The 11,388-nt window shown below is 41.4% G+C and overlaps 1 protein-coding gene across 1 annotated transcript; it reads left to right on the top strand.

Moving 5' to 3' along the window:
• The first annotated feature begins 2,984 nt into the window (after positions 1 to 2,984).
• LOC137660448 (snaclec coagulation factor IX-binding protein subunit A-like) lies at positions 2,985 to 8,119 on the top strand. The gene is given in 6 exon segments (XM_068395313.1): positions 2,985 to 2,990; positions 4,749 to 4,773; positions 4,776 to 4,921; positions 6,487 to 6,618; positions 7,621 to 7,754; positions 8,035 to 8,119. Coding segments are annotated over 6 exon segments (528 nt in total).
• The last annotated feature ends 3,269 nt before the right edge of the window (positions 8,120 to 11,388 follow it).

Raw genomic sequence — 11,388 nt, 5'->3', positions numbered from 1 at the left:
CAGCAGGTAACCTCCTTCCCCACAGTGAATTAAAGTGTGGGGAAGCACCAGCTACTTTTAATAGCATCTGGTAGGCCATACTATCAGGACATGGCAGGACATAGGGCAAGATGACAGAAAGGTCACTGAGAGGAAAGGTGGAGTTCTTACTTAAACAAATGGACAAAGCTGCTTGTTTTGAGCTTTGTATCATTGAATCCTGACATTTTAAATTGTAGTATATTATTTTGTTTGGACATAAGGGCAGCATCAACATAGTAGTCACTGCTGAGGAGAGCCGAACAACTTCATTTTGAGGAGGAATATAAATAAAGGGGAAACGAAAGAAGGCTGGAAAGATGTAGAAAAAGCAGAGTCCATTTAAATCCAGGTGATCCTACCTGATTTCAGCCCAGTGTGTATGCAAATCTTCTTGTGACACTTATCAAATACTGCCCACTGAGAAAGACTCTGATGAGCATTTCTCCCCTGTTTCTTTGTTAGTGAAACTGCTCCTAATGGCTACAGCAGTGCACGTGGCTGCTTAATGCATCAAGCCTGCTGTGTTTGCCTACACAGCCACCCGAGTTGGCAGCATTACATTCACAGCACTGGGCTTTGAGTTACCTTGCAGAATGAAAGACTCCATATATAAAACAAACTCTATTCAGCTCTGACTCACTCTCGCTTTTCCACAGGAAGGAGTATTAATATTAAATTCTATTTCTCCCTAGGAACAGTATAATTTCCATTCTGTTGACAAACACCCTAGCAACACAGAGGTAGAGGAAGAGGAGACAGAAAGTGTGACAGAGAGCTCTGGGAACTGATCTGTTTTGCACAACCTCAGCCATGGCACTGCAGTTTCTTTCAGACGAGCACATCTTTGCTGGTTTGCAATGCATCTGACTGCTCTGGTTCTCCCTGTGAAACCCCTGCCCAGCCTTCAAAAATCATCTCTGCATGGACACATAAGGCCACTGAGAGCTGAAGTGCAAATGAGTAGCATCATGCATCCTAACATCAGGATGAGGTTTTGGGAAGCAGAACATGTCCATACTATGAGAACCAGACAGCAAACAGACATCTTCATGAAGGCAGAGAGAACAGACCCAGCAAAATCCTCTGAAAATGTTACGTGATTCAAACAAGCCAGCTTCAGCTGTGCTAAGAAGGCAGAGGTGGAACATTTAATTTAAGTGCTAATGAAATGGAATTACAGTGTCCCACTGATTTTCATTGGGGGGTTGTGGGCTGTGAAGTCTGTTGAAAATCTCAAAAATCTAAAAATCATATTTTTAGATGTGATCCCCCTTTCTACCAATTTACTACAAATACAGTTGCAAATGAGTGAGTGACACTATAACTTTCCAATAAGTATTGCAAAATATTCATAGAAATAAAATTTTTAATTCACAACCTGAAACCCTACTGCTGAGAATTAATTCCATCAAGTCGGGAGAAAGACGCATACAACATGGCTTATGCATCTGCATGAATATTCTGAATATGGCTGTTCACAAAGAGCCGACAAGACAAAGATTATTTGTCAAAAGTGTTCAGTGAATAGTACCAGGTAGGATGTGTTTGGGATGTTCACAGTTAATTCACAAATTGTTCAAGAACAAAGAAAAAGAGGTGATGAAATGTATCAGCACCTGTAGGAATTACGCATCTAGCTGCAGTGGAGAGAATGCTGTTTTCCAAATGACAAGCACTCGGAAACGACGTCCTTTACAAAAATTTTGTGGTGAGACTGAAAAGTGTGTAGAAAACTCTGGTCACTTATTTCCCCTTGCTCTGCAGAATCAGCACAATAATTCTCATCCACTGCTGCTCATCGCAAAAGACAGAACGCATCTTGCATTGTATCACTTGGAAGACAAAGCAGCTTTCTGAAGTCAAGTGCAGTTTTGCAGACAGTACATCAAGAAGCTCATCTAGGAGTTTCCTGGTGTGATTTTAGATCTCAGTCTCCTGCGCTGTCTGTAAGAGGCATCTACCATGCCTGGGGACATGCCCCAGAGTGGACTTCCAAGAGAGTGCCCTGAAAAGTTGCTGGGCACTTAGATCTTGGTGACTGCTGAGCAAGCTCTTGAAAACCACCCACACTGCCAGTCTTAGGTAAGACCTGGATTCCAGTCTGTGGTGTCTGTAAAAAGTGTGTCCTCACCAAAACATATCTCACCCCCAATTAAGAGTCAAGAGTAATTTTAAGGAAAAAGATTTCTCTGGGCCTAGTGATGTATTTGTAGCCTGTATTTGTATAGAGGAAGAATGGAGGCCATTTCAGCCCCTTTACTAAATATTTTGATTTTAAATAAGTGCATCAGTGCAAATGTGTACTATGTGTCAGTGCTTTTTTAAGGGACCAGGGAAGTTATTTGCTGTACATGAGGATGTTTGAACAGGATTTAAGAAATGGGTAGGAACCTATGTAAATTTACTAGAGCTTGAAAATCTTCTCAGCTCTGTCCCATAACATTGTTTTACCAGCAGACCTCAATATTGGCATTATGTGAAAATCCTCCCCCAAAGTGACAGTTTATGCAAAGCCTCTGTTAGATGTTGCCCTCCAGCTGACACAGGGATGAGCGGGCACCTATCCACACCACAGTACACACACAAAATTACATAAACGAAATCTCCACGTGCACACCTGTCTAGCCTCAGAAACCAGCTTTACAGTGCTGGCTGAAATGCTGAAGTGATGGCTGTGTCCCATACTGCCTCCCATTCTGAGACAGAAATTTGTCCTCCGGACCCATATGACTTCTCAGTGAATTGTTCAGGGTAAGGGTCTGATACACAAAGACACTTAAAGCAATGTACACAAGAGTGTATATAGGTGCACATACATATGCATCTACACATTTATACGTACACATCCATAAGTGTATGTTACATGTAGAAACACATTTATACATACCTGCAACTTTCTGTCCTATAGAGGCATCGCTTTCATTTGTATCTCTTCCTTATGCCTTCTCTATCTCTTTACTGGTATGGACGTAAGTTTTCCACACAACAGATACGACTTCAACATATTTTACTCAACTGTCAGTCCACAGCCACTGCAATGATTGAAAGTAAATCAATATCTGGGGGGTTCTCATGGCACAGTGAAGACCAAAATATGAGCAAACTGGGACTGGTTTTGCCTCCATTGCCAGCATAGACCCACTTTGCAGTTACTAAGGCAGAAGACCTGAGGGGTTTTTTCCTAAATGTAAAATGAGTTTAATGTTATCTTGACCTTTTCAGAAAAGTACTGAGGGAAGAGCAAAGATTCAAGACACTCTGCGTGTGACTTCACCCCAGCACAAGTTTCGCTCTAGCAAAGCTCTGCAAACTGTCATCAGGTCCTATGATTTACCTGTCCAAACTAGATCCTGTGGTTTATCTGAGCCTGCTTCTCAAACCCAGAAGCCAAGCAATTTCCATGACAGGGACTCTCTGAATGAGGACAGGTTCCTTTAAGAGTCACAGGGGATGCCAGGAGAAGGTGGAGACTTCCCCTGTGTGATGTTGAAGTTGTATATGAGGAGAAACGTATGGCAGCCAGCCAAGGCAGAGCCAATTGTGCAATCAGCTTGGCTTGACTAGCCTTTGGTGGCATGACACTGTATCAGGGTAGAGAAACCATGACCTCTGTGTTGCACCCTGTGCTATCTTACAGAAGAAAGGCTATGCAACGTGCTGGCCATTTCTGTTGCAGAGCCACGAGCAGCCCCATAACCAACCCCACCGCTTGGGGTGGTCTGAGATCCCAAAGCACTCAGAAAGAGCTGAAAATGTAATGCTGTGAATTTCCTTTCAGGAAGCAGAAAAGAGGGAATGGGAGCAGGAGAATATTTACCATACCTTCCTCCTCCTTTTTTTGTCTGGACTCATGCCAAGTACATCTGGCCAAAGAGAGGGGAAATGCGGTTTCCACAAGATGAAACTTTGAATGGATACAAGCAGTTTCTAAGGAGACCTGCTCTATAATTGTAGAGGAAATTACAAGCTGAATCATCTGTGGTTTGGGGAGAGAAATCAATGATATTTTGTAAGTTGAACCCAACTGTGCTGACTACTTACCAAGAAGGAAACTGGAAAGAAATCAATTCCAAGAACTTTCAACAAAAATCCATCTTAATTCAGGTCTGACTGATCTGTTTTGTTCTCCTTCTCTAAAGCAACGTGACGCACCAGCCTGAAATCCCTATTACTATTGCAGAGACAGGCCTTCCACAGCAAAGACAGACTAATATACTACACTCCAGGCCTGCCAACCCACTTGCTGAAGAGTCTTGGGAATGCACAAAGACCAGCACACCTTTCAGGGCTGGCCTGCCAAACCTGCTGCTGTGTCTCCAGAGGGCAGATCCCAAGCAGAATCCACACACTGTGATGCATTGCACCACGCATTGAAATGGATTGCTGAAGCACAGCTGCACCCACTGGACCCTGTAATGACACCAGCAAACTAATTCTGCTTATAACCTAAATGCATCTGACTCCTAAATTAATGCTCTTCATATGCTGATGCTTTACACATTTTAACTTTATTTTTTTTGCAAGACAAGGGAAAAAAAGCGAGACCCTGAGTATCTACTAGCATTTGCCCTTGATTTTGTAGTTTTACTTTACTTAATGTCCCTGTGAAATGCTGAACTAAGCTTAGTTAAATCAGAAGAGATAATACAGAGATAATACTCTATCTTCTGGAAAGATGAGTGAGACTTTCCTTTTGTGTTTATTCTACGTTTCTTTCTGGTGTTGAGAACTCCACAGTCAAACATTGCAATGCGAGTTCTTGCCCCTAATCATTGGCAGACTTAATCCTGCATGTAGTGTAATTCCTAACCCATCTCACCAGGACTCATCCACAAAACAGACCTGCCAAAATCTGTGTCAGAAAGGCTGGATTAGTTACAAAGGTTGCTGTTACTTACTCAAAAGAGAATGACACAGACCCAAGCTGAACTACTGGCTTCTTCAAAACAGGAGTATTCATAATTTATTCTCTACTTCCCAGAGTTGTCTGTCTTGTACCTGACCCTTTTCTCCTCCCTTCCTGCTTCTCTTCTTGTGTATCAATGTTGACCAAAAGTACTTAATATTCAGCTCAGTGCTGCTGGTGAGGTTAGTTGCACTCTGCCTCGCCACAGAACACACTCAAGTAGAAATGAACCAGCTCCTGTTTGGAACTTGGACCTTCTGAAGCTTCTATTCCTTTCTCATAACATCCTGTCTCCCTTATTATGTCAAGGGTTTTGAGCATGGCATCTGTTTTCCTCATGCAGTAGAATAAGGCATATATAATACACCAGTGAAGGGTAGTCAGGAAGGATACTGGGAATCCTTGACTATAACAGGACACAAAACTGATGGGTTATAGTTGAGGTGTTTCTCCCTCTGCTTTCCACATGACACACAATGATGCCTGCTGGCCTGGACCTTTCTCTGTGATTTATCAAATCCCTTGTGAATAGTGAACCCTTTTTCAAATTCACAAGAGATATTTGCTAAAAGACATTCTAACTGAACCTTGCTATCTGCTCAGATTATATCAGATGAGCCCTGTAACTTGAAGGCCTGTGCCAAAAATACTTGCTGTATCTTTCAGAAGCCAAACACAAATGCTTCCATAAATGTTTGCCTTGGGGTGCTATATTCCTCTTGAGTCATGTCTACTACAGTGTATGAAATTTAAATGTCTCACGATGGTGAAGAGAAGAGTTTTCCCCTGAGCCCAAATACCAGTACAATATATGCTCTTGCTTCAAGGCGCAGATTAAAGAGTATCCTTCCCTACCAAATCCAAAGGCAAACTCTTGAGGACACAGTCTGTCTGGAGAGACTCATAGTGGAGAACTATCCCTGTCTATTCCATTCCTAAGCTAGCTGGGGACACAAGAAAGAAGCACTGTAAATAGCATCCTTTTGGACAAGTTCTGATCTCTCCATTTCTGCTCACCTGTCTTCTTATATTCTTTCTTTTCAATGTAAGTTTCATTTTGCCTGAATTTAGCAATCAAAAAGGTGGAGGGACCTAGTCTGTGCTGTTCAGTAGGGCCCTCCCATGACAGCCGCTTCATCCCACCTCCCCTCAATGCCTTTCTTACACTGGGTGTATGACAGTCTGAAGATACTTCCTGTTCTCTACTTTCTACAGAAAGCCCATGTAATTACTTAATACAGGCCCAACTTACAATCACAGAATAGCTGCTTGGATCCCAGTGTTTGGGTTTTTACCTTTTTTTTTTGAGCAACCTGTCTCTCTGTTCCTCTATTTTTCCATCTGTGTTTTCCATCCCTTTGAAAATGCAAGCTTTCCATGGATTTCCCTGTCACTTCACATTTCCACTTCTATTAGATTTCCCCTTCTTGGACTTTCTTTTATGGACCTGTCCCTTTCCTCTCCCCAGTCATTTGTTCCACATTTTTCTTTGCTTTCCTCTTATTCACAAAGCTCTAGCCATTTCATATCTGCTATGTTTAACCCTCTCTACTGTGCAGAAAACCTGCTGGACTGAAAGAGCAGGAGGTCACCTAACTAGCATCACCAGTGCAGATGAGAATGAATTCCTTCATGAACTTGCTCAGGGACAGAAAGAAACCCAGTTCTGGGTGGGGGGAACTTACCAAAAGGCAAGTGTTCCGTGACTAGAAATGAAAACAAAGATCAACTGAAAGAACTTTATGACTCAACTGATCAAAAAATTCTACTATAAAAAATGCTTTTGTTTTCAGATGAGTAGTTTCAGTTTGTAGTCATGGAAATTCTTTTCAGTTTCAGCAAAAATAAGGATTTATCAAAAACATGGGGTTTTACCATTCATTGTTTTTGTGGGGTGGGAATGGGGGAAGATGGGAGTTTTAGGAAAAAGAAGTTGAAGTGATAAACTCTGATCAACATCATATTCCATTTATATCATCTAAAGAAGTAAAGCTGAGGTACAAATTTTAAAGAAGCTCAATGGTGGATAATAAGTTCTCTATTTAATCTCTGTTTGGCAGAACGTCAGGTCACTAGACTAGACTTGGTGTTATAAAAAAGTTTGCATGAATATTTGCTTTCAGATTCTTTTAATGAATTAATTAAGCGCATCTTTCTACTTCCAAGTATTCCAGCCAATGAATTTACTGCAGCTATTGCTGACATGGTGAATTTAGAATTAGCATCATAGTATAGAAAGCAAGTGGATTTCATAATTGTAGATGCATGTTGGAAGTAAAAACTTGATTCTGTAAGTTTCACCCATGTAACAGGACACAACAATGACCTGTGTGTCCATCCTGAACGTCTCAAATTCTGAATGTCACCTACCTGCAATGAATTACTCATGAGTGCTGTAGTCTATTCTGAATAACAAATATATTCATGAAAATTACTATTTATTTGAGGACAATTCATGAAGAGAAGATGAGGAGAGATTAATCTAATATGGAATTAAAAATGAATTATTCATGCAGCTCTACAGGACAATGATATCCCCACAAGCAATAACTGTAATGACATCCATGTGGAAGAAGACCCCCATTCAGTCCTTCTTCCATCCCAGCAAATATAAGCGTACTGAACTGCTTTCAGAATTTAATAGCAACCTGTGGTTTCTGTTAAGCTTCTGGAGTTATTTTTTTTGCCTGCAGGGGTCATTTTTGAAGTGGAGTGATGGATCTCTGACAACTCTCATCCAGAGGCCTCTGTTATCCCTTCTCAGAGCTATTGGAGGACTAGTTAACAGCCTGTTTAACATAAAAATTTGCCTGACCCTGGATAATGGAGTTAAGAAAAACCTAGGATTTATGATTCACATAGTTTACCTTGCTCTTGAACCTCTGCTATCCCTATGGAATGAGTATTTCCAGGATTAGCTAGAGAAAACATCATCTTATTAAAATGTTGCCCATAGCTGCAATGTATATACTGTGGAAACACAAATTAAAAGAAAATTGGATTTCCAGAGGCTGAGCTGAGATTGAATGATTTCATGTCAGGAGTGAAAGAGTTCCCTCTTCACATCTTCTTGTTTTCCTTTGTGGTCTCTCTTTGTCTTTGTTTCTAGGCAGGGGTGAATGGGACGGATCTCCCTGCAGCAAGAGGCTACCATTCATCTGCATTTACAAACCAAAACTGATGCACCCTTAACCTGTCACTGAACCCCTGATGAAACCTGACTGGCTGCTGCGTGACTTGGAGTAGAGTTCAGCTGCAATCCATTAGTGCAGAAAAATCTTTTGCATGGAAAAATCAAGATCTTAAACTAAAAAAGCACAGCTATTATAGCACAATACTTTCCTGGTTTGTTTGCATTATTGTTGACTATGGTTAAAATGATGCTATAAAAATAAATTCTGATTAGATTTGAATGCTTGATGAAATCAGCATTCCATTTAGATTTTCCACAGGGTGTTCAAGAATATTCATAAGAGCTCTTTAATTATTAAATAATTACAAATCACTCATTAAAACATTATTCATTTCACCATTTAATCATGCCAAGTCATACATTGCAGTCTACAACTACCTGAAGGGAGGTTGTAGTGAAGTGGGAGTTGGCCTCTTCTCCCGGGCAGCTAGCGATAGGACAAGAGGACACAGCCTCAAGCTTCGCCAGGGGAGGTTCAGGTTGGACATCAGGAAGAATTTCTTTTCAGAAAGGGTTATTAGACATTGGAATGGGCTGCCCAGGGAGGTGGTGGAGTCACCATCTCTGGATGTGTTTAAGAAAAGACTGGACATGGCACTTAGTGCCATGGTCTAATTGACATGGTGGTGTCAGGGCAACGGTTGGACTCGATGATCCCAGAGGTCTCTTCCAACCTGATTGATTCTGTGGTTCTCTGTGATTCTGTGATTTTCAGTCCTAGAATTTTTCCTTTCTTAATGCTAGATGATAGATCCATGGAAAGTTAATTGAATGTTTTTAATATTTAAGTAGTTAAATGGCTGGTTCAATAAACTGCAATAGAGCCATAAGATGAGGCCCAAATCACAGGGAGAACTCATGAGTTTATCGTTGAGCCCAGGAGCTGGTACACCACTTTGTGAACTGCATGGGATGACACTTCGTTAAATTAAAAAAATACTTGCTATCATGCTTAGGTTTGTCTAAGTTCTCAATATGATCCATGACTGTGTTTCCCAAAGGAAAATTTTCATTTTCTTTTCCTTTGCTGTAAGTACCCCTATTGCTTTTGACTCCGTTGGTTATTTGCAAGCTCCTATTCCAAGGTACTTTCCCTCACTATCTAAGAAGGTAAATGGAAAAGCTTGGGCCAGGAATACTTGTTTGGCTCATCCAGGTGATGACGAAACACCTCATCAGTTAGGAAGGACGAGGACACTAGCAAAAAATGAGTTACCATTTCAGCCATCCCATTATCCAGCACAACCTCACAAAATGATTACACTGATATAAACAGCAGCTGCCTTATTTACCTAAGTGTTTGCTATGAAGCAGGTGTCAGATTTCCCCCTTCATGAGTAAACTGAGGGTGTGAGTAAGCTAAGAGTAAGAGTGGCTCAAGGGCTTCCTGGGGATTGGACTCACCTGCTGTTAGAACAAATGGCTAGCATGGGCAGCATATACCTTTTCACGTCCCTAGGCCACCTGTGGTGTGGTCCCGCTCAGGAGGGCTGCTGAGGAACAAAGGGCACCAAACATAAGGTCACTCTAGAGACTCATCTTTCTGAGCACTGGGATAGCTGCGTTCCCTCAGAATCAATGCCTTTCCCTGTAATTATCTCAAGGAATGACAACCATACCAAAACAAAGTGATGTTTTATACAAATTTTTTTTTTCCTGGCTGACTGTTATTTCAGCATTTTAATAATGTCCGCCATGGTTTCTTCGGGGTCACAAGGGAAGATGGTAGCAGAGCTGGGGACAAAGTTGAGGCAGATCTCATTCTCATTCCTCAAGCCTTCTATCCACCAAGGAATGCAGCTTCCCAAATCAAAGTGAATGGGCTGAGTTTAAAGGGGAGACAACAAACTGACCAGTTAATACTAACATCATTTGTACAAATGACACTACATCATATTGTCAGGGATGTGGCCCACTCCTTGACCTTATTTTTTGACAGAATTGCTTTCCCTAAAGAGAGCAAAGGATTCTGTGTCCTTGAGGTAGAGTTATGAAGAGCATTATTAGTCATTGAATACGGTTCCATTTCTTCCCCAGCAGGCTACTGCAGATTCGATATCTGCAGAAATAGCCATGGAAAGGCTGAAACAAAATCCGTCTGCTTTACAAGGTCACCACACAGTGTGGCCATCAGTGTTCAGGCAGGAAGATCGTAAAGGCTACAAGCCTGCTGTGCCACAGAAAGACAGGTCAGAAAGGTGAACAATATTGCAAATCTGCAGGTGTAGCAAAACAGAGGTCTGTGACACCTAGAAATTATAAATGTATTAATCAGAATATAATTAATATTAATCTGCGTTCGACTCAAATATGTGCAAGGATGGTATCAGAGAAAAAATAAGACAAGCCCGCTTCAGTTCTGGCTTCTCTTATCAATGAGCTCTCAAACATGATCACCCAACCTCGACAACTAGGCACCACCAAAGACCACAGCCATCAGTGACAGCTGTGAGGCATCATCTCCACAGTGTTGTGTACTCACAGTTGACTTACAATGTGGCTGTTAAATACCACCAGTTCTGCACACACAGTGATGATGTTGAACAATGTGTGGGACTCAGCCACGAGCGCAAAGGGTGTTCTTAACAAATGGATTTAGTAAAATTAAAAGTTTAAAACTTCCTTGATCTGTCAGTCTTCTAAACACTCCCATAATGGCAATCCCTAATTCCCTAACTATATACACACATTCAGTTTGCATACCTGCAACACAGGTTTTCTGCAACAGTAGGAATTTCTTTGCAAGAAGTCCTAGCTGATCCTAAGGAGTGCACACATGCTAAGAAAACTGAGGTGCTGTAATAAGTATTTTTCAAGATGGAAAGACTTTCCACAACAAGGGGAGAAGAATGCATGGATTGGTGATTTCATAATGTAAACTCTGTATCATCAGCATTGATACGAACCATACTACAGCATCTGTAGCCTAATCTACATTCAGTGGATCACTGTTAAGCTATTTAAACTGAAGCAACTGCTTCAGTTAAGTTCCTAATGAATAGTTGTTCACACCATAGAAGCTTTATCACAGTTAGCAGTAACTCAGAATTTAGCATATCTGCAGGCAAGGTCAGCAGAAATAGGAAGACCTTGGACAATGAACTCTAGTCTTGCCTCAGAATGAAAACAGTCACGTTTATCACTCCCTGATCCTAAAGCACTTTCTGAAAGCGAGCAAAACTGCACCTTGTTTACAAGTGGGCAGAAATGAGGTGCGAGAGAGGATGTGATAAGTTTATGGCCTATTTCAACACTGCAGGACAGTGTC

The sequence above is a fragment of the Nyctibius grandis genome, chromosome 2 (genome assembly GCF_013368605.1).
Source record: "Nyctibius grandis isolate bNycGra1 chromosome 2, bNycGra1.pri, whole genome shotgun sequence".
Taxonomy (NCBI): domain Eukaryota; kingdom Metazoa; phylum Chordata; class Aves; order Nyctibiiformes; family Nyctibiidae; genus Nyctibius; species Nyctibius grandis.
Note: the sequence above shows the minus strand (reverse complement) of the source record. Positions and strands in the feature narration are given on the sequence as shown.